This window comes from Poecilia latipinna, unplaced genomic scaffold (assembly GCF_001443285.1).
Source record: "Poecilia latipinna isolate Pla-1442-1.1 unplaced genomic scaffold, P_latipinna-1.0 Scaffold1155, whole genome shotgun sequence".
NCBI classification, from domain to species: Eukaryota; Metazoa; Chordata; class Actinopteri; order Cyprinodontiformes; family Poeciliidae; genus Poecilia; species Poecilia latipinna.
The window spans coordinates 1-23,946 of record NW_015113771.1 but is presented as its reverse complement, the minus strand read 5'-3'; the positions used below and the strand labels follow the sequence as shown (position 1 = coordinate 23,946).

Sequence of the window (23,946 nt, the reverse complement as noted above, 5' to 3'; positions counted from 1 at the left end):
AAAACTAATGGCATTAACATTCTTAAGTGTATTCTGAGTGGTCTCTATATCTCCAGTGATACTCCGCAATTCTCTTCCATTGACTTTTTGTTCAATATTTTTCCATTTCGCTTCATAATTTTTGGCACTTATATTTATTATGGGAGTTATTTGGGCAGCATGATAATATTTTCTAAAGTCATGTAATGCCATACCTCCTTTCTCTTTGATTTCTTTTCAATTTCATATGTAAGCATTTTATCAATGTTGTTTCTTAGTTCTTTTATTTTTATAAACAGGTTGGGATTTGGGTTAATTTATGTTGTTTTTCTAGATCTGTTAGTTGAGAAACATAAGATTCTTCCATCTCCAATTTCTGTTCACAGGCTTTCCTTAGAACCATTTCCTTTGTGTTGAATTGCAAGAAATTCACAGTTATAGATCTCGGGGCCGTGTTGGGAGGCGGTCTGGGAGCCAGAGCTCGGTGTGCCGCTGAATCCGTAGTTCACTTCCATCCGGTAGCTTCAGCCGCTTGATCAGCAGATCCGTGACAAACTCTGAAACCGATCGACATTTCTCACAAGACCGGAACTCCATAGATACGAAGATTATTTCTCCGGCTTCCGCTCTCCAAATCCACGCGTTTGTCGTTCATAGCTCTGTTCCGGGTCTGCGCCTCGGTGATCCCGCCCTTCTGGTTCTGCAGCTCGCGCATCATTTCCTCTGAATCTGTTGAGATCTTCCTTCATTGTTGCCTTTACATCTTCTTTGAGTTCTTCTATGTCTTGCTTCATCTCGTTTTTAAACTCTTTTAAGTCTTTGGAAAGCGTCTTGATACTCTCCAGTAACGCGTGTTGTAAGTTAGCTTTCCTCATGTAGCATTAGCCTCATCCTCACTACCGTCTCCCGACTGTTCGCCAGTATCTTGTGTTTTAGACGTTTTCTTTTCGGTCTTGTTAATTTTCGGCATCTTCCCCCTTTAAGCGGTTTAGACTGAAGATTTGATAATCATCTCAGTTAAGCAGGTGGGGAAAATTTAAATACAGACATGGAGGAGCCCGTTTGTACGTGGCCATCTTGTTGCAGCGCTGACCTACATCTGTTCTTTTAATATGGATTTTCATATATATATATATATATATATATTAGTGTCCCTTCACATATATGAAATTCCAGACATTTCTAGAGTCAAACTTATAGTCCTCTCATTCAATTTTGTACAAGTTACACAAAAAAAAAAAAAAAAACAGCCAATATTGGACTGATAGCAAACTTTAAATATTAAACATGGACAAACCAGAAACTAAAAGAAAGCAACAAAAGAATAAAAGAAAAAGTTTAAGTACAGAGTGAAGGAGGAAACAGCTAAAGGACAGATGGAAGGAACAAGAAAGGAACAAATAATGGAGGGATTGAATAAAAAAAAAGAATGGATGGCTGGTCCATTTAGAAAAAAAAAAGGATAAAATGTATAAAATATGGATTTTCTTTTTACATGTTCATCCAGTCTCTGCAAACCCTTTCAATACTCAAAGTCTGTACTTTTCCAGACTCGACAGAAACATTGTTTTTCTCCAACCACACAACTATTTTTAAAGTAAAACTGAAACATAAGTCTTTAGGAAATCTAGAATGATCCTTTATTTGGCTCAGCTCTGATTAGATTGTAAAGGTGAGCTGCAATCAAGATAACCAAGCTTCCACAGCAGATTATTTCCTCAGACCAAATGAGCCGTGGGAATAAGAAGACATATTTCTGAAAACCCGTTTGAATAAAAGCTCAACATTTTGATCAAACATTAGCCGTTCAGCCAGGAGAGCTATACAGATCAACAGCAGGATCTGATGAAGGCTGCTATAAAATGTTCAGTGGAGAATTCAAGACACACAGTGAAGAACTTCAAAGTCTGCATCAAAGATGAACTCCTGGCTGTGAGGAATATCAAAAGTCAACTAAAAGATTCCAGGGAAAATTTGGACAAGACTGAAAAGATTTATTTTTTTTAAATCACTACGAAGTGATGAAACCAAATCAGGACTAAATTAAATATTGGGCTGCTGCATATTTAAATCAGGCTTTAGATATAAAATGATATAAAACATTAAAATCTGATTTTTTTCTTTTCATTCCAGATGCAACACTCGCCAAGAGAGGCTGACGTCAGAGGCGTAGCAGTTTGAGTATTTTATACTTTAGGGATTCCTGGAATCAAATTAACGGAAAAGAAACCTGCTACGAGAACAAACCGGAGAAAGATCAACTCTGGTCTGGGGTCAAAATGACACACAAACCTGAAAACATCTCGTAAATGGAAAATATAATGATTTGTAAATATAAAAACTGTAATGTTTGTACAGTAACTATGTAACTTTGGAGAAATTCCTTTGTTGTACACAAAAAACGAATCAGTGATGCTGAAAGGTAAATTGAATATTTTTTTATTTCTCCGTTGTGAGGAGAAAGAATCGGTATAAAATCCATTTTCCCATCATTACACTGGTTAACCTGTAAGTTTGTTACAATACATAAAAGTCTTTCATTTTGTAGTAATACAACCTGTGATGGTGAAACTGAAAATCATAAAGTGATGTGCTGTAAATGGCTCCACTGCCCAGCAGCGTCACACCATTTTGGCCTCCGATCCGAGGGCAGCTCTCTCAAATCAAACTGGGAAATGTGCGAGGTGGGCCATGCTCCTTTCAAGTATGCTGTCAAAAACTGAAGGCTCACAAAATATTCTGTCTGTAAATAAAAAATAGATTATATTTTGATTTAGTCTGTGGCGTCTCAATGGATTGTTTTGGTGTAATCCTCCAGAGTGAGCGGGAAGGTCAGCGGCCAGTTTGACTCAAAATGAAGGCCACCTAAAAAAAAGATACTTCAAAAAATAAAAAAATCTCAGTTTCCTTTTAGCCTTTTCTGAAATCTTGACTCCTTCATGAGATGCATGTCGTCCAAACCGACATTCAGGAGTGTTGTCATGACAACTGAGAAGGCATGAGTCGAGCCACTTCGTGGGATGAGGCGGATCTCTGCCTGTCGTCAGCCCGGTTTGCTCTGAGAGACTCCAGGTGGAGCGGCGACCCGCTGCTCCTCCATCCGGTTGGACTGGGAGCGCAGGATGAGACTGAAGAAGTCCTCGTTTGGGACAGTTGGGCCCTTAGCTTTAGAAGTTGGAGCAGGGCACCGCTGATCGTTCAGCCTGGAGCCCTAAGGAGGCAACATCAGGGGTTTACTAAAAGACAACAGCTGGGTTGAAAGATAAAAAAAAAAAGCAACAGAGCCTAAATCATGTTCTGACTCATCTAGTTTTTGTAAAACTGGAGATTTTTTTTATGACCAAAAAGTAAATAAGTTTCTACTCAACTGATGAACAAAACATTTTCAAAACATCAGGGGTTAAGCCTCTGGCAAGTATTAAAATGTTAAAATGAGAAACCAGCTTTCAAGCACAAACTAAAGGAAACAAAAATATATTGTTATTATATATGGGAATGCCCACATTAAATTCAAGACAGACATGCAGCGAGTCCTGATTAGTTCTCCGAGTGGTACATATAAAAAATAAAAAAAAAATCAAGGTAATGGGAGAAAATAAAAAACATTTTAATTTCAACCAGCCTCCATTTAAGAGGATAAACAACCTCAGGAAGTGGATCAAACTAACAGGAGGCATTAAAAAACCCCGACAAGTCATTCCTTTTCACTTTCTTATTTTATTAATGTCAGCATTCATTTCAGTTTCATATTACATTTGTGGGATGCTTATGTAAAAAATAGCAGTTGAAGTTGAATCTGAACATATATTCCTTCACATTAAAAGTTTTCTGGATAAATATACCAATCAGTGACTAGCATCTAGGTCATAGTTATTAACTGTGTGACTCATTTGGCATGAAAAAAAAAAAGGAGATATTCCATTTGCTGGAGACATAACACCGACTCTATCCACCACCTCGCATGTCCGTCATTACCTGGCACTTCAAGAGCATGTCGAAGAAGACTTCGTCTCCCTCTGGCCCGTCAGCGTTGTCTTCGAGATGGCTGTACAGGGAGGGTGCGCGAGGAGTATCTGCACTGGAGATCAGGGCTGCAGGGACAACAAAAACCGTGATCACAAAGTGAAAAATGTCACCAGAAGGCGTCACTAAAATGCACCGAGCCTCTCATTTCTATCACCTTGAGATTGGGCTTGGTCTTTGCTGGAGGCGGAGGGCATATGAGGCGGGTTGCAGCTGCTGAGACGCAAGCCAGGTAACTGGTTGAGGCTGACTCGCTGGTCGTCCAGACGATGGGCCTGGGAGCTGGCCAGCAGCTCCAGGAAATGACCAGGATCCTGTGATGGAGTTTCGTGCTTTGAAATACCTAAAAACATAAAAACCGTGGCAAGTAAGTAAATACTCACTGCCTGGACAACGCTGTGTGACTGAGGCGGAAAAGGAGGATAACTTAATCTAAAACAAATATCTAAATGAATAATATTTCACCCAAAATACAGCATTGAGTTCAGATTAACTTACAGAGTCGAGCAGTATAAATTGTGCCACTCTGCTCGGTGGAGGATGAAAGCAGGAAGACTTTGGGTGGATTATCAAACACAGGAACGAACAAACACTGAACTGTTGACACGCTGCAGTCATACCATATGTGCTGAAGTTGCAATGCTTTCTCTGAAGTAGGCATTACTAAAACTTTTTTACATTTAGTGAGGAAAGAGCAACAGGAAAAATGACCCTCAGTTTTCTTTGGTGTGCATGAGATCATTCAGAATATGAATGTTCTCACATATGGTCTGAAAACACAGGACACTCACATTTCTCCTCAGCTACAGGTAAGGAAGAGGTAGGGGAGGGTTGGGCAGAGGAGCGGTTCAAGCCATCCAGTGTACACCTTTGGTCGTCCATTCGGTTTCCCTGGAAACGGGAGAGGAGGTCGAAGAAGGTGTCCTCCCCTATGGTATCGGGTGGCGTCGACTACGGTGTTGGGACAAAAAGAGATTTAGTAACTATTGGGAAAAAATAAATTAATTTCGAAGAAACAAAAAATCAGATTGTCTACGAAGCACTTAATCTGAAAATATATTTCTTCTGACAAGTGTGCGCGAGTGAAATTTATTCTTCAATTTATTCTTATTTTAATTTTAGTATTAAATCAAATCCAGTTTTATTTGTAAAGTATATTTCAGCAACAAACATAAAAAAACAACAACCGAAACATTATATTTTTCCAAGTGCCGTCATTTACACATCAAAATGTTGGTTAGTGTTTCATTAATTACGGTACAGAAACGTAATTCACCACTAAAGAATACATCAATAAAAATACATTAATTTTAGTCCAATATTGAATTACTAATGTGTATTCACAAAATAACCAAAAATAATAATTTAAAAAAGGTTTTTTAAGGCATACGTTTGAATGCCGACAGCTTGCTAGCTTACATTTTTACCTTTTTTACAAAACTTTTTAGTCTCTGCACATTTTTTTTTAAAATTCCTATATTGAGTTCATTTTGTATTAAGGTAGCACAATCCACATATACTCTGATGGTATAGTGGTTTACAAAGCCTCAAAATAAATTGCATAAAAACTTTGCTGATGTTCTTTAACAGACATTTCTGATGTGAGTCAGGAAGGATCGTCCCACACCGTCACATTACTTCCTTTTATTAACCCTAAAAGAGGCAGATGATCTCAGAGTTGGTCAGAATTACTGAAAACAAGTGAACGGTTCTAGAAATAAGCATCATGAGTCATGATGCATTTCTTCATCTGAGAAATACCTTAGACAGAGGAGAGTCCTCCTGGGAGGCCGGGTGCTCACTCAGGTTTTCCAAATGCTCTTTCGATTTGCTGTCCTTGTACTTCTTGCTTCTCAGGCGGTGGAAGAAAAAATTCTTGGTAGACGCCATGATTGTGTTGTTTTTTGACGAGCCGGTGAACAGATGTTCATCCCAGTCCTGGATACACAAAGATGACTTTTTAAAAAACATATTTATCAACACAGATCGCTTAAGTTAATCATCTGTCTTCTTCATACCTGATGTGGCTCCACTTTTTCAGTTTTAACAGGACTCTGACTACGCTCCATGTTTTCTGGACTCTCTCTTCTCCTCAAAGATGACTTGCAACCTAAAGCAAGAAAGAAAACGTAACCACTTAGTAAATCTGAAATCTTTTCACAGCATTTTTACAAGCAGACAGAGAAAAGGTAAAAAGTTTTCAGGAATAACATTTCTGGCAGATTTCCTGCTAGGAAATGCAGCTGAAAGCATTTGGATGTTTTAAAACCGGCATTAGTAAAAGCTCCATGCTTCCAGACAACTTCACCTGGCAGGTTGATGTAACCCTGAATGTTGTCTGCCACACCAGAGCTGTTGGTGTTGCTGTTGCTGAACATGTGGTTCAGGCTGGAGTTTGCCTTCAGGTTAACAACGATCCGCAAGTCAGATAAGTTCATCCTGGCGGTCATCTCGCTGCTCTTATCTCCAGTCTGCAGCGTTAAAAATGGAACAAAAAAAAAAAACAAAAGTTCCAATAAACTGCTGCTAATAAAAATACAAACATTCAACACTTATGTCCTGCAGTTTAGTTTTCAACCACTAGATGGAGATGATGCTACATGAATACTCGTATACAACTATGAAATGGGAGGTGAAGTACAAACAAACACACACACACACACACACCTCTTTGGCAATTTCCAGATGTTTTTCAGCGAAGAACATAGCGCTCTCGTGATTCCCCAGGGCGGTGTGAGCATTTCCTAAGCTCCAGTAGGCTCTTCCTTCTCCCACTCTGCAGGGACACAGAGGAAAACCGGCTTAGCAGCTATAACTAACAGTGTGCAAAAACAAGAACTCCTAATCATAAAAGACAATCTAAAGTGTGTGTACATGTTTTGCAGAGCAAACAAAATTCTCAGTTTTTGCCTGAATGTAGTCACATTGAAGGGATCTTTTAAAGGCACATTTATATCCTCCATACATCTTTATCCTAACATTACAAATTAAGGGCTGGTTTCCTACAGAAACTTGTACTTTAATAAATCTTTAAAATACATAGCAAACGTTTGTGTACACTGTCATATATGCACCACATTAAAGTCTTTAAAAGTCCATTTCACATCACCCCATCTCCACTTGAGTCTTGCAGGTGTTCATTGCAACACCACAAAAACTGCTCCCAGTTTAAGAACCATTAAAGAAAGTCAGAGGAAAGTGAGCAATAAGCAAGTGCTGATGTGGTACCGGTCATTAAGGTCCTGAGCGATGACCAGATGTTTGAGGTGGAAGTCTATGGCTCTCTCGTAGTCTTGCAGCAGTGTGTAGGTGTTGCCCAGGCTGTAGCAGGCCTGAGCCTCCACTGCTTTGTCCTTAAACAGTCGGGCCAGCTGCAGAGTCTTCCTGAGGGCCAGAGAGACGGGGAGGAACAGGTCAAAGGAGGATGAGAGTGGGCGCAGGAGAGGGATCGGTACAGCTTTTTCACTCTCTCTTTGTTAAAGAGTTTTTTTTTTTTTGCAGCAATTAGTAGTTTGTTTTTTTTTTGAAGGAATAAGTACTTCTCTACAGTAAACAGTTTGATTTAAAAGTCTCAAATTCTGTTTCTCAGAACACTATAAGCAGCACCATCTTTTTATCCCAGCATCAGTAAATGAAATATGCAACATTTAACAAAACAAAGTAGTCTGATTTCTGAAGAAAAGGACTAATTATTGTAAGTTTGAAAAACTGAAAGTGTTTCCTTACTTTTTGGGGTCAAATGCTTTTATATTTTGTTGGTCTAGAATGTTTTTTAGTCAATCCCAGCAATAAAAATGAGAACTCTCTGAAAACACTAAGTATTTAGCCACGTTTAATGAAAGACGGTGCCCATGAGTGCTTTTGAGTAAAACACTGCTGCATGTCAAGATGCTACAGGTCCGTTGTGACGTTTCCTCCTCTTGCCTCTGCTGACAGCTTTATGGAAAAGGCGATTTCCTTTCTCAGAAGGACTTGGCATCTGCCCACACAGTCAGAAATGTATATCAGAAATGATGCTGTGCTTGATTAGACAGAAACTGTTTGACCTGAACCCCACAGAAAATCTAACGAGTGTTAGGAAGAGGAAGATGAGCGACACTAGAAGCAATGATGCAGAGAAGCTGTAGCCACTAAAGCAACCTGGGCTTCCTGAACACACTGATCACATTCATGCCATGTCACACGGATGCCCGAAGCATTTGCAAAAGAAATAGAGTACATATACTGTAGAGTATATTGTTAGACTTTTCAGAAAGCCAAAATGTAAACAGGAAAAAAACCCAGAAAAAAAGACTAGAAGTATTTTTTCTGTTTTTATTTTTGTTTTAAATCATCTTCTTGGGCAATATTTGCATTTTCTGGGCTTTTCATTAGTATAATCATCGAAACTAATATTAAAGCCATTGGTAAATGTAAAGAAATGTTGAAATATATCACTATTTGTTAAATCAATCCAATTCCCTTTCTGAATTTCTGGGAAAAAAGTACATTTGTGTGATATTCTGCCTGTCCAGCAACACACAAACCCCCAAGTTCATCTGCCTGCTATAAGGTGAAAATGACCCTGAGCCCAAGTTTTACTCACTTGTAATGATTAGCAGCCATTTCAAACTGGCCCAGGAATATGTATGCGTTCCCGAGGTTGCAGTGAGCCCTCCGCTCTGCAGATTTATCACCAAACTCTTTGGCAATAAGAAGCCGCTGGATAACAGAACAAAGGTGCAAATTACTGTTCTGAGGTCAGGTTTTAACTCGCTCCTTATACGCGTTAGGATGCTTTCTTTGTGAATACAATGCAACCAAATTGAGGAAAGTATGGAGCTAAACTGAGGCTGTAAAATTTTTCAAACAAAAAAAAAAAAAAAATAATTTTTTAGTTTCACATCTTTTTTTCAAAATATTTCTCAGTTTTTATCATTTTAAAACCTTGTTTTCCCAGGGTTTTTTCAGTTTCCAAAAATTTAGTTTCAAAATAATTTTTCATCTTAATTTTTTTTTAACTTTTATTTTCTTTTGAACAAACTTTGTGACCCACATTTAGCTCCACAGGAGTGCAATGTTAATCTGAACAGTGAGCTGAAGCCTACCTTTTCATGAGCAGTGACGGCTCTTTCGAAGTCGCCCAGGAGATAGTAGGTGTTCCCCAGATTCCCGTAGGTACGACCTTGAGCTGCACGGTCACCCAACTCATTCACCAACGACAAATTGGCTCTGTATTTAAAAAAAAAAAAAAAAAACAACCAACAAAACTTTAATGTACAGCAAAAAGGTTGTTTCACAGCACATCTGTAATGTCCAAAAAGTTGGACATTACTTTTTCGTAGTTTTTAACCGGCTACGTGTTTTAAGGAAGGTGGATGGAAGTCCATTTTAACTGGATAGCCTCAGTCCACAAAACGGCACCGTGACTGAGTGACACTCCCTGTCTGAACAAAATGTTACTAGGTGATGGAAGAATTTCACGACCTTAATCATGTGATGCTCGTCATTTATCAACCTTATTTAAAACAATACAACAAATTTAAAGCTAAGGGTTAACACTCGAACAATTTAAGCAAAACAAACGCCAAACCGTGGAGTTTAAAGCAGAAGTTTCTTAGCATGAGTTTTTGACAACCACCTCATCATGGCCACATGAATACCAACTCACTCATAGAACTGTGCAGCTTTGCTAAAGGCGATTCTTGCCTCCTCTGGAAACTCTCCTGGCTCCGTCCCACTCCAGCAGATGCTCTTGCCCTTGGCGTGGTAAATGTTTCCGAAATTATACAGAGCTCGAGCTTGCCCAACCTACACCACCAACAGCAGATTTTAACAGTCAGAAACCACACAGACTATAGCTGTAATTATATACTTAAAATACACAGACATCAGATTTTCTTGTTTGTGTCCAGACTCTGTGAAAGCTGGTCCAGAGATTTCTGCACTGGCAGATTAACAACAAACAATGCTTCCTCATGACATTTTATTCTTTCTACTTTATGCCTATAAACACTTGTTACTTTTTAAAACTTCAAAAATATAACGCACCTTATCAAACACAGCTCTTGTGATATCCAAATGTCTTTGGCAACAAACCAGAGCTTCGTTATACCGTCGTAAAACCTTTAAAGTGTTTCCAAGATTTCCACTGGCTTTAGCTTCTCCGAGTTCATCTCCAATTGTTCTGGAATATCACAGACAATGCAATCAAAACTGGATATTTAAAAATGCCAAAAATTACACTGAAAAAAGGTTCAATCATAAAAGGTTTTACCTGGTCAGAGTGAGGTCATGTCGATGATACTCCAGGGCTTTATTATATTCTTGGAGGTGAAAGTAAGCATTCCCCAGTTGGCTGTAGATGGCGCTGAGAATTTGGAGATCCTCTGTTCCAATTTGGATGGCCGATTCAAAAAAAGAGACACCTGCACGATAGTTACCCGCCTTACAGAGTCGCTCGCCTTCCAGAGCCAGGTCCAGGCAAGAGGACTCCATCCTGCAAGAACAAAAAACACAACAAAAAGATAATCATCTGAAAACTGATCAAGAACAGTCCAGATTTTGTTCAGTGACGGAAACAACAGAAATAATTGATGGCATTTTGAATGATTCCTCCCAGAGGAAAACCTCACAGTTTGGACATTTAAACACAGAAATGCACAAGCTATAAATCCAAAATAAGATGAAACATTTCCTGTCTGTCATGACCGCAAAGCTGTAAAAATGCCTCAGTTACCCCGGAATGAAAATGTGTACCTTACTTTTTAACCATAAACACAAAGTAAATTCAGACGTGTCTGGGAAGCAGAGTGCTATTTTTGAACCCGCTTTGGCTCTTTTTGTAGGCCTGATATACAACTGGAGGACTCAGGACAGAACCATAAAGCCCAATGGCATTTTAGAACATAAAAAAGGAGTTTTAAAAAGGAAAGATTGGCAAAAATACAGTTCTTCTTGAAAAATAACCCCATCATTCTGACAATAATCAGTATTTTCACATCCTCTCAAAACAACTGGATGTTTTTGTTTTTAATAAATTAAAATAAAAAAAGGTTTATTTAGATTAAACCTGGCAATAAAGTAAAAGTATTCTCAGTTTGTGATTGATTCCTCACTTATCTAGAGCTGTAAATAAGATGAACAGCTTCACAGAGTCAAATCCACTCACAACTAGTTGAAAGCAAACATCTGCCCTCAATGAATTGGGTAGAGTGTACTCTGGTTATTACTTTTTTTTTTAATACAAGGCACCATAACAAGTGAAGCTTGAAAATATATAGCCAGCATGACAATGTCCTAAAACACACAACCAGAGCTACTATGAAGTTGCTTCCTAGGAGGCACTTTAAGGTTGCAGCTTAGCCCAGCAGGAAACCTTTAGAGGGAACTGAAAGTCCGTGTCCCCAGCAGCAGCTCCAAAACCAGAAAGATCTGGAGAAGATCTGTATGGAGGGATGGGTCAAAATCCCTGGCCAAGAACTGCAGGAAACATCTGATCTCTTCAATGGTAAACAAATGTTTCAGTACCAAATGTTAATCTGTATCAAAATCTTATTTCATGTAATCAGATGCAAAATACTTATTTTAAAAAAAAGAATTTTTAAAATTCTGTCTCAACATCTACTTATGATGAAAATTACAGACCTTTTTTGCAAGAAGGAAAACTTGAACTGGTGGTGTATTAAATACTTCCTACTATAAATCAGCCTGTGGTGTGAATCATTTTTGGTTTACAAAAGATAAATAGTGCAGTTGGATGCAGGATATTTTTCTAGTGAGTGCGCTCCCTGTTCATATGATACATCTACTGTTTGTTAACCTCAACCCTAATTGGCCCAGAGGTCTGATGTCGTATGAAGGTTTCCCAACCCTCCTCACACTACCTTCGGGAAGGAGCAAAAACCAACTTGTCCAAAATTAAGTATCAAAGCAGATAATGATTTTATGATGACAGAAAACACATAAACTTGCACAACCCTGAAAGAAACCCTGTCTTCTCTGTTTGCGTGTGAATTCAGCCAAAGTATCAGTTGCATTGCTTCCCTTTCTCTGGTCGAGTTCCGACTTGCTCAGCTGACATACGGAGCTTTGATTCGGATTAATTGGCTTAATCGTCGCAGGTCTTCAAACAGCAGAGGAAGCACAAGCACCAATCCAAAGTAAGATTTAATTCATTTAAAAAGTAACCGAGATTAAAAAACAAAGTATCTGACTTGGGTCTTCAGAATAAAAGGGGCTTTGCTACTTTGAGTAGCATAACCGTCTCCCTGCCTTTACTTTCTCCACTTTGGATATAAACTGATTCCACACAAGCCTCCATGAAATCCAATCTGCTGTAGAAGATTAGAAGTATACTTAGTTAATCTGAAACTCTGCATTCACTATACCCTCAACTACTAACCTACAAACCATTCTGATCACATGTGGCATTGTTGCAACGCTCTGACAAGCTTCACACAAACATGTAAACATCACCAGGACGCCTTAACCTGTTTGTTTTACTCTGACCAACAGGAAGATCCCATTTCACCAAGATGACACACACAGAAGCCAACACAAACTACTTGGAAGACGAAAACATGCCATCAATGACACTGTGGTGCAAAACTGAAAAGATGAGCAAGTCCCAAAGATTACTTCATAACATCGTTAAGCAGATCCAGTCATGAACGCCTGCAGAGGATTCACTCCTCTGCAGAGCAAAAGCAGATGAGTCAGAGTCAGGAAAAGATAAACGGCACAATTTGAATTGCAATTCAATAATCGTGTGTAAAGAACTAACCATTTGAATCGTTGCAATTTAAAATACATGTTGGATTATCAGATATTTCACTGAAGAGAACAACATTTGACTTTATAAGAATGTTTAACGGATTGCATTTTCTTCTGCTCTAAAGTTGGACTCTAAAATTATTGAAATCCTTAAGAAAATTAAAAAGTAAATTTAAGATAAATTCTTCTTAGATATCAAGTTAGTTGCATTTGACTAAATTTTTCAATTTCAAGATTAAAATACATTTTTCTTCCTCAATGACTCAAATTTTGCTTTGTTCTTCACAAAACACTAAAATGCATGAAGAAAATTAATCTGCAATCAAAACAATTGAATCCATACAGACTTTGAGATCTAATAGAAAAATTAACATTCATTCATGAGCAACACACAGATCCACATACCCGTTTCCTCTTCCCATGCTGATACACTCCAGGCAGGTTGACACGGCAGACATTTCAAGCTTCTTGACAACCTTGTGGAGCAAATGTCGCCCTTTCTTCATAACAACCTTCCCTTTTTCCTTTTTGAACATACACATAACGCATACAGACAAAGTATAGCACCGCGGGGTGCTAACTTTACTAAGTGAATAACGAAAAAAAAAAAAAAATCCTCCTTGGATCTGCTGCTCTCTCTATGTGCACACTGCCAAGTGGTTGTCACAGCAAAACAAAGGTCTTAATCCGCTCAGCCTTCGCATCGACCTTAACAGCCCAGTGCCAGAGTCGCAGACCTCTGGCCTGGGTGAACATAGATTAACCTTATGTCGTTACCAGGCTGAAATGATTTAAAGCGAGAGCAACAGGCTCTGCTGCCATATTTGGTTTAGTTCAAGTTTCTGTAGCAATTAGCCTTGAATTAAAAAAAAAAAAAAAAAAAAAAAACAGGAATCTATAGGTCACCTGATAGTACGCGTCACTTCCAATTAGTCCAGATTTGAGTGGTAATTTTTGCCACTAGCTCTAGAGAAACCAAAAGCTTGATAAAATCTGAAGCAGAATTAGCTGAAATAAATGATAGTTCACCGTTAACCTTAACCTTTTTTCCAGAATCAGAATTTACATTTACCTCCTCCAGGAACTTCTTAGGCCAATATAAGGGACACAAAAGTAAAACAACTAAACACAAGTTAAGATAAATTCCCATCTTACACAACCAGCAACTCAACTGCTGACAATCCAATGAAATCCACTTGTCTGAACTAATTAAGAAGTCTGGACTGAAGCGCCCTCTGGGGCGAGCAACAATATGTTGCCTCACCAGTAGTTCTCCCACAAGATCTGGCCGAAGCCATGTGACGCTAAAGCACCACTCCAGTTGACCTTAAGCCAGGTAAATCATTCTATGACCAGGACAGAATTACAAATAACACAAAATTAGATTAGATGGAATTAATTTAGACTGATAAAATGAAACTTGGAGAGCATAGTGCTACTTTTAGTTCAAATGCTGATTGCATTTCCAGCCTGTGAGGATGTACGAAAAATGTACGTCCATTATGCTTTATGCAAGCTGCACAGAAACTCCAGAGTTGTAAGTGGATCAGCAAACACCTGGTTATTATGACATTGCATCACTGGGCTGCAGGAACATTCAGTTACAACCAGACACACAGAGAGGAATGCATTCAGAGGATAAAGAAGGTGACGGTTCACAGACTTGATGGGACTTGTAGGCATTGGTTAAAATGACTACATGATGATGCAATGCATCTTTCTATGCACAGTGACTACATCCACATGTCTACATAAACTACAGTGTTGGCTACGTGATGTTTCTCCTCTTTCTATTAGTAATATCCCACAGTCTGTGGAATTTAGGTCAGCTGAGTTGGTAGGCCAATCAAGCGTTCTGACTCAGCCTGCCAATACCAGTCAAACCAGATACTGGTAGTTTTGTTAATGTGGAAATGTGTCAAGTCCAGGGAAGCATGAGATGCTTGAAATTTTCAAGACTAAACCACAGTGGACAAAGGTTTTTTGTTGCTTATGTACCTTTTTTCCCCTTCCACTAAATGTTCCACATACATGCAGAAACCTGCTTCTTTACAAATGACCTTAATGCTCCTTGTGATGCAAGTAACCGTCTGCTGGACTTCACTTAAATCAGCAGACTTCCCCATGGCTGTGTGCAAACATCATAGCGAAACCATAGCATTTCTGTTTCTATTGCAACATTCAGGAAATTATATAATTTATTAGATTTCTGTTAGACTGAATAATCAACATTAACACACAAACACTTTAAATGCATATTTATATGTAATGGATCAATATCCAAGTCTGAATTACATTACTAAGATTAATTCAGTTTAGGAAAGATACAAATTAAGAAGTACCTGCCTTTGGATACTTTACAATTTAAAAGTAAAAATCCCTGCTGCTAAGAGATGACATAACTTTGATTATCATTCACAAAGAGATTTTAGAATAAACGGTAACATATACTGCAATCAGGTGCTGCATCTCATGAAATATTTACAAGGAAGCCAGTAAAGACCTCCTGTAGTCTCTACTCAAAATCATTCATCAGGCAGCCAATGAGGAGTCATCTTACACACACAGATGAGCTGAACTGAAAAACAAACTCCTAATATTGAGGAGCCAAAAGCTACAAAGATGTGAATAGAACAAAGTTTATTATAGGAACATATTGTGATATCACCAAATCTGCCCTAATATGAGATTAAACATCTTCATGTTACATTTTACCTCAGTTAATCTGTAAATTATACTTTTGATTAATGAAGAAAACAATAAATTTAACAAATTCTGCACATATTTAATTTATTTTAACATACATTAAATTATTTCAAGTTACATTTTCCTTCAATTAAGTACTCAACCTTTGCTAAATCATCTTACAGATAATGCAGGTCTATTTATGAAGATTTTCAATGTGAAGAAAATTACATGTTTTCCCATGATCAGAAAGCACAGAGGGTCATTACATTATTTAGACGAAAAATCATAAGTCCTACCTCTGACGGAGATGATGTAAAAATTCCCTATCCTTTAAATGTTGCAGAGAAACGAAGCAATACATGACCAGCCAGCAGTCCTGATGGGAGCCAAAGTAAACACAGGAATCCCACTTCAGGAATTCCTGTCAACCGCCAACACTGAAGGAATACAAGCCTTTTCTAAGCAACCCGAATCAGCACACACCCCGTCTGTGACATCCACCAGGAAACACTGAACACTGCTATCTGTGGATTCCACCGTCACATAGATCTTGAAACCAAAGCTTGTGAGAAAGAGAAAAAACACACACACACACACTTCCTGACTCTTAAATCAAATGTCTATGGTTGAAAAGCTTACATTATTGAGAATAATTAACCCAAAATCAATCCAAAAGCACAAGAAAAATGCCGAGAATGCACTTAAGTCAGTACATTGGTAGCATTTTTAAGCCACATCCTGTTTAATACCAAGAAATTAAACAGGATTTTTTTTTTTTGTTTTTTTTTTTTTTTGTTGCTGGATTCAAGTTTTGCTTCTGCGCGCTGCGAATTAAAATAATGCTCACCTGCCAGACTAAGGACTGATGTTCACACAACCTGCTACTCCTCTCGATGCCACTGAAATGTCAGAGGAAGGATTATTGCAATGCCTGCAAAATTCCACAGACCATCAAAACAGTGCACATACCACTGCACTGAGTTATGGTGTTTGCACTGCTACGCCTCCCTGTTCAATGACTCCTCTGACCTCACTTACCAGCTGAAGTCTTTTCACTCAAAGAGCTGACTGCATGTTTTTCCTTTTTTGTTAGCGTCACTCTGCCGGGGTTTAAACTACAAAGCAGAGCAGTTTCTGCTGGAGTCATTCAAATGCCTAATGATGAAGTCAAGTTTGAGCGATAGGATGACCTCTTTTCAATAAACATTGTTCAAAAGAAGAAATAAGGATAAGGTGGCAATTTAAATCTACCCTGAGCAAGAGAAATGTTCATTCAAGGTACAACTGGCACACAGAAAGGTAAGCATCCAATAACAAACTAAGTTTTTACAATCTACCCTTCATATCTCTTAGTTTCTTCCTCATACTTTGAATACAAGTCAAAATGTCCCTACAACTTTTTCACATTTATGTCATGCAACAACCACAACCGACAATATATTTTATCCAACGTTATGTTGGGGTAATCAACAATCACCCTTCACACATATAAGCACGAGGCAGGGATGCTTTTCTGCAGCTTGGACTGGGATAAATGTCAAACCTGCTGTAAATGGAGCTAAACAGATAGAAAACACAAAACAAAAAGGCTGCAAAATATTTGAAGCACAAAATTAAGCTCAACTGGATTTGAAGGAGAGCATCTGCGGATATGAATTTTCTGGATTAAAACTAGGCCATTTTAAAACATTAATATTCTTTGATTTAAACAGTTCATTGGTTGTTCTGGCTGTATGTCGTCATCATATTGGCTTAAAAAATAACTCCCGCCTCATGTTGCAAAAAATATCATGCTCTAGTCCAGTGTTTTTCAACCACTGTGCCGCGGCACACTAGTGTACTGTGAGTGATCGTCAGGTGTGCCGTGGAAATTATCCAATTTCACCAACCGTATTTTCCGGACTATAAGCTGCCACTACTTTCCTACACCTTGATCATGCGGCTTTTCTGTGGATTTTCCTTCAACCACCCGGGGGCTCTTTAGCAGGAAGTGAATCTTTGGAAGTCAAAATTGGAAATCAAAGAACGGCTAATTTTCATTTAGAACAAGCACATGCTAGCAGCAGGCACAACAGAGAAATGTTTTCAAACTCATATGATGCAGCTTCTAAGTTGAGGAGTATCGATCTGCCAGTACAGGAGGGAAATAAAGCTGCTGCACGTAAACTCAGCGTGAACAAAACCGGATTTGGAGACGGAGAACTGCGTCCTTAATATATCCAGGACATATTAGGACGCAGCCCTCTGCTGCCCTTTGCTGGGTCCTTATGGGAAATCGAGAGCGGCAGAGATACCAGCGGCTTGTAGCCCGGTGCAGCTTATATGAGTAAGTTTCCGGGGGGGGAGGGGTGTCCAAAAAATGTGAAGGTACGGTTTATAGTATGGAGCGCTCATAGTCCGGAAAATACTATAATTGGTCTTGAAAGATTTTTTTGAAAACAAATTAATTATCTGCAAATAATGCCATCTTTGATTGTCTTTGCTGTAGTAGTTACTAGCGGCGTAATCATGTAATTTTATTACCACTAGATGGCAGTAGGTACAGAGCATTTTACATTAAAACAAGAGAATTCATGAATTCATGCATCACACACGACAGTGTTGTGGCCCTGTTCAGGTGTATTTTTGAAGTGGACATGTTAAGTGCAATTTGAAATAAGAAATGTAAAATATGATGAAAATAAATGTTTGTGTTTATTTGATTCCTATTCAAGACACTTTGACAAGAATGACTATATATGCAATATAGGCAGCTACAGAGTATCTTTGTTTACATTTTTGGCTGGTGGAGTGCCTCGTGATTTTTTTCAATTAAAACAATGTACCTTGGCTCAAAAAAGGTTGAAAAACACTGCACTAGAGGCAGAACATTGTCAGAAACAGCCAAACACTTGAATGTGCAACTGCAGTGAAAAACTTGACAAATTTGTCTATTAAAATAAATACATAATTGAAAACCATCCTTTTCCCTCCACTTGACAAATATTGGCTGCTTTGTGTTGGTCTAGCCCAATAAGATACATTGAAATTAAAGGAAATATCAAACAATTGACAGTTTCATCAAATAGCATTATTGTACTTCTTCAAAAACTGTCAAGTTGCTGTTACTGGAACTCTATTTTAAGACCCCTAGTAACCCCTAACAACTAAAAAGAGCAAAATGTAAAGACCTGTCCAAGTGAAGTCCTTTGTTAGCCATCCAAACTTCATTTAGATACATAGTTTTGATACTTAATAAAAGGCCTAATGTGGCATTCTCCACACCATAACCATTTCAGTGTGAATACGCCCAACAAGGTCCTCTTCAATTAAATGGTGCCGTTTGGGGTGCTAACCATTTTGACTTTTAGAAAAAAAACTGAGGAGAAACCATCATTAGAGACTTTAAAACCAGTCCTACTTTGGAGAGGAGAGGAATAAAAGAGAAGGAAATCCGAGTGGACATTTTTACTTCGAAACTGTAACAGCAAACAGCTTTGTAATTAAATCAAAATAACTTAACCTTAATGGCATTGCGATGTTTAAGATGAGGTTTTTGAAACGTTTGTGTAACGAGAACGAGGAAAAACTTTAAAGCTGTTTTTCCCTGTTCAAAATTATGAATCACCGACTTTGTGGCGGTGACTGTTTGGGAAATAATGTCCTAGAAAGCTCGGAATTAGTCGGAGTTTTTTTTCTTTCTTTTACATACATGTCGCGACATGTAGCTGCTCCCTGAGACGTGAAGAGAAATGTCTTGAGAACACCCAAACTTTTCACAGGGAACAAAATAAACAAGCAGCGGTAACGGAGGCACAAGACACTGAAAAAGTTTCACCTACTTAAAAGGGAGATCCGCGAAGATCCCACAGGAATGCCTCCAGCTTAAAAAACAGACATCTCGAGTCAGAAACGTTATGAATAAGCTATTTTTGATTTTCTAAAGGCTGTTTACAGTGGTCCAACTACTCACTCGTCCATCTGGGAGGAAGACTGCTACAGGGTCTCGAGAAGTAGAAGTAGAAAGTAGAAGCCCCTCCTCGCCGTTACAATCTGACTTTAATTAGGAGACGATGGCTGCTGCCTTCACGACCTGTGGGAAGTTCTGTAATTGCTCATCCAGCGACCACAGTTTATGATTTAAAAGTGACGTTGACGGGGAGGAGTGAGATGAGTACATTTCCACTAAGACGTCCTTCATTGCAACGACGCAGAAGTGATTAACTGGCAACCACACGCTCTGTTAGCAGATAAATTTTAACGCTCACTTCCGCCATCTGCTGTTCAAAGTTAATATTGCGTTACCATTTCGTCGTTTCCTGCCACAATTTCTGGAACAAAACATGCCATAAATGTTGTACTTTATGTTGTTAAGTATTTTATTTTATGTTTTAGACAATAATGCACTGTTATGTTCATTTTACGATACCTGGCTGTTTCCAACTTTGGCTATGGATGGGTTTAGTCCTTTTGACCCTTTGCCATCTTCTGTTATTGCAGTTTTCATACAAGGCACTAAGGATGTTTTTATTATTATTATTATTATTATTATTATTATTCAGTGTTATTGCTACACAAAATGCTATTTTGAGTTGTGAAGGTTGTCACCTGTAAAACATGTTCCTTTATCTTTCCCACACATCTTGGATATATAGACATATGTTGTAATTATACCACAGAGAAATAATAAGTGGCAGAAGATTAAACAAATATTCTGATACTAACATCAGTTAAATTACTTAATATAAACATTTTCAAAATGGGATATTACTTTTTAAAAATAAAGTAAATATTTGCATAGGTTTGCCAAAATCAAACTAAATATTTGACCAGTTGAAATATTCAGGTCTAAAGCAATATTTTTAGATGGAAAAATAAAAACAAAGACAGAATAAATCCAAACTTCTTTATTGTCTTCAAGTAGCTTACTGGAGATTTATTACAATCTCTTAAAATGTGAGTAACCATTTTTAAATTCATGTTTGAGCTGCTTTGGGAGCAACAGTACAGAAGAGAGGTCACTTCAAGGCCACAGAGAAAAAAATGCTTTCCTCTCATTAGCACAAATTATTACAAGCCTCCAGTGACAGGGATTGGAGCAGTTTATCGGTTCAGACTCTCAGTGGGTAAATCATACATGAGTAAATGGATTTCTGAGCAGCGAAGTACTGGTTACGCTGTGGCGTATCGCGCCGGACCAGGACAGGATCGAAAAGGAGATGACCCGCTGGGGAAATCAGACAGGAACACCGGGCTGTGTGAGGGAGAAGTCTCCGTCAAGCTCTGCCTCTTGTCACGCTTACGCCTCGGGTAGCGGAAGTTAAACGGTGGAAGCCGGGCCACCAGGACTCCAATTTCCTCAGAGGAAGAATCCAGAGTCCTTGTGTGCTGTTGTTGGCTTACTGTTCTCTCAGCAGACTCACTGGAAGAAGAGAGAAGGACGGAGGGGTTAACCACAACTGGGGGATCTGTAGGAAGAGAGGGCATAGCTGTGGGGTCAATCGGAGCTGGCTGAGCGACATCGGGAGTTGGAGGGTCAGAGGGAATGGGCTGCAGGTCAATCACAGGGTCATCAGGCAGAGGTGGAAAGGTTGGGATCATGGGGTCTATGGGGAGGTCGTGAACTTGCGGTTTTACAGGTTGGACCATGTCCACGTTCTGCAGAGAAACGGATAACATTCCACTGAATTATCATATCACCAGCTTGTTCAGACATGCAGCAGAGAGGGTGCCAAGCAACAGTATGTTCACTAAACAGTCACATAAACTACTGCTAAAAACAGCAAGCTAAATATTGACATAAACATTTCTACAATAATTATAAGATATAAATGGTTAAATTTTACAGCAAAGAAAGAAAAAAAATCTGCTAAATAAATCAGATGAATGAGGCTTACATCACCTTTCAACAATTGACAGGGGGACATTTATAAGTCCCCTAAGAAACATGTTTGATATTTCCCAATTTTGTGTAAAATTCACCATACATTAGTAATTATTGAACAATTTATTCCTATGTCATGGTGGATTATGGGCATTTTAGTGCTTTGTAATGTGAATGTTGCATTCTGTTGAAGTTTTAAGTAATTTCATGTCACATGGTTCTTTTATTATTTCTATTACAATTTTGTTGGTAAAAAAGCTATTCATTTTAAATTTGTTTAATTGCAAATGAAAAATTTGCTGAAAAATGTCGACATTCTTTTCTGTTTATGCTTTCTCTTTGTTCCAATCATGCTAATTACTGATTTGTGTTGTTTCCAATGGAAATGACTCTATAATGTGGTGTTAAATACAACAAAACAACAGAACATGAATTTTTTGTTACTGTACCTGTATCTTATACATCTCACAGGACACCTGGACGTCCGGGTGTTTGCTCATGTCTCCGTACACGGATCCTGTACAGAAACCTGCCGTCTGAGGGAAGGGGAAAAAAGACAATTTGTGTTTTTATTAGTTGTTCAAGTATTTAGATGGAGTGTCAGCATAAATATAAATCCTGCCAAAGTTTTGAAATAAGAAAAAAGAAAAAAAAATCCTAAGCTGAAGCCTTTTAACTACTCAAAGCTTAAAAATAGAGAATAACTTGTCATGTTAAAAAAAAAAAAACATGTCCAGGGATTGCTGAGGTGACAACAAATAAGATGCAAACTGAAGCTTGGCAACAACATAAATTACCTTCAAAATGTTAGGAGGGTTGACGGCAGTATTTACTCTCTGGAACAACTTTGTTTAATCTATTCATAAAACACAGTGCATTCATTCTTTGTTGGGTGTTAGTTCTCTTATTTATTACTATTTTTAATTTTAGACTGAGGTTGTGGAAGATTTTGCTGGGAATAACAGCACCTTGTACATTCGCCTAACAATTCCACACTGAGAAAACTGACAGTTCTCTAATGCAGAAACAAGAAAAATATAATTTATTGTATCTGCATTAGTTAAAAAGCATGTTTCCTTGTCTTTCCATTTTTGGAGATTGGTGGAATAAATTGGCCTCTGTGTCATGTCAGATTTATACGAAGCATGGCATAATTCATCTTTTATAAAAATAAAAAAAATCTAAACTATCAAGTAAAAATGATTAAATTGTATTTATTTAATAATAATTTTCAGTGCAAGTGTGTCTCTAAATGTGAGTCATTTTTGTCTGAAAGTTATTTCTTAATGGGAGCATTATTACTACATGTACCCAAATTAAAGGTTAGACTTTTCCACATTCATAGTGCAAGTTTACATGCTAATTTATTTGACTTTTATTTGTGCACACAGATGATACATAATAGCAGATTTCTAAGTTGAAGAACAATCTTACTGTAATACATTTAATATTTTCCTGCAGGATCATCTCTGAGGATTGAAAAAAAAATGATGCAGTAAATAAACATACACATTAGTCACAGATGTTACTCATGGATCGACCCTTTGACGTTTGACCTGGTTAGTGCCTGCTGAAGTACCTGTGTGTCTGATTTGAGAGTCAGCCGCTGGCAGGTCCCTCTCTCCGTAAATCCCTCTGGACACTGCTGGACCGTGTACTCTACAAACACCGCTTTTTTTGGCACGTTCTGTGTAATAAAATGATGTGACAAACTGCACAAATACATTCACAAGTGCTGGCAGTCGGAGAGCCGTTGTATTTTTATGTGAAATGTCCTGTAATGACCATCACTGGCCATAACCCTTTAGTTTCCATCCCACAGCTGCACCGTCATTTACCACGAGAGGCAATATACAAAGATTTAGTTTACAAAGAAACTGTTCTGTTCTGTATTTGCTCCCCAAACATAAGCTGCACAAGCCATACAGGCATAAACATCCTCATTGATCCTTTGAAGCCTTGTGCTTCCATTGCATTATAGTTTCTGCTGAGTGGTAATGCTTTTCAACTGGCCCAAAGACGCGAAAAAGCCTGCCCTATAATGTCTGCCCAAACACACCCAAAGATTAATCTTCAGTGCAGTTTCCCCATAAAACTAACACTCAATACATTGTTGAGCAATGGATTCAGGAGCGGAGCCTAGTTTCCTGCCAGCATTAACCACTGCGGTACCTGAACTGCAGCTCGGGTGACCCGTTTCACACCAAGCCCAGCGCCCAGAGTGGACTGCCTCTTATAGGCCTCCAGAGTGATCCCTGCGGTTTCCATGGCCACCGGGCTGTCTACGGAGAGCAGGACGGGACAAGTTGGACAAGTCTGCTGTAGCTTCTCTGGCGGATCTGCAGCAACAAGAGCTTGCCTGAGTGATCTTGTGCACATCTAGTAGTTCTAACAATAGGGCTTATTGATCTATAAAGACATGGGTTAAAACACAAGGTAGAGTTTACAGAAAAAAAATAGTGAAATTGAAATAAAAAATAAAATAAGGACAATGATTGAAATCAGCAGATTATGTTTTGACCACAACTGATTTAGAAAGAAACATTTGGTGTTGCTAAAGCTGAAACTTTAGCAACACAGTTTATATGATACAAAGAGCAGCCATTCTTCGCATAACAAAGCTATGTATTTAATTTTTT

General features: G+C 38.4%; 3 protein-coding genes across 4 annotated transcripts in view; 1 reads left to right on the top strand and 2 right to left on the bottom strand.

Annotated features, from left to right (window-relative positions):
* Window positions 1-2,298, top strand: part of mcoln3b (mucolipin TRP cation channel 3b) — a 15,186-nt gene extending 12,888 nt beyond the window's left edge. The window contains exon 14 of the mRNA XM_015053030.1: window positions 2,113-2,298. Coding sequence (XP_014908516.1) covers window positions 2,113-2,152 — 40 coding nt within the window. The 3' untranslated portion in view covers window positions 2,153-2,298. The remainder of the gene's footprint in view (window positions 1-2,112) is intronic.
* A 106-nt stretch (window positions 2,299-2,404) lies between these two features.
* LOC106960104 (G-protein-signaling modulator 2-like) lies at window positions 2,405-19,592 on the bottom strand. Of its 2 annotated transcripts, XM_015053029.1 has the most exons (16): window positions 19,397-19,592; window positions 19,266-19,307; window positions 10,259-10,480; window positions 10,033-10,168; window positions 9,653-9,792; window positions 9,090-9,213; window positions 8,588-8,703; window positions 7,231-7,386; window positions 6,670-6,778; window positions 6,311-6,473; window positions 6,021-6,112; window positions 5,764-5,940; window positions 4,794-4,953; window positions 4,160-4,345; window positions 3,955-4,070; window positions 2,405-3,190 (listed from the first exon to the last, which is right to left on the bottom strand). In XM_015053029.1, the coding sequence occupies exons 1-16, from the start codon at window positions 19,402-19,404 to the stop codon at window positions 3,023-3,025; spliced, it is 2,115 nt and encodes a 704-aa protein (XP_014908515.1). In that variant the 5' UTR covers window positions 19,405-19,592; the 3' UTR covers window positions 2,405-3,022. The 2 variants fall into 2 exon arrangements, with proteins under 2 accessions (XP_014908515.1, XP_014908514.1); XM_015053028.1 differs by lacking the exons at window positions 19,266-19,307; window positions 19,397-19,592 and adding an exon at window positions 13,162-13,343.
* Window positions 19,593-20,314: 722 nt separating this feature from the next.
* Window positions 20,315-23,701, bottom strand: LOC106960100 (fetuin-B-like). Its single transcript, XM_015053025.1, has 4 exons — window positions 23,480-23,701; window positions 22,887-22,994; window positions 21,757-21,843; window positions 20,315-21,081 (listed from the first exon to the last, which is right to left on the bottom strand). The coding sequence occupies exons 1-4, from the start codon at window positions 23,684-23,686 to the stop codon at window positions 20,596-20,598; spliced, it is 888 nt and encodes a 295-aa protein (XP_014908511.1). The 5' UTR covers window positions 23,687-23,701; the 3' UTR covers window positions 20,315-20,595.
* Window positions 23,702-23,946: the final 245 nt, after the last annotated feature.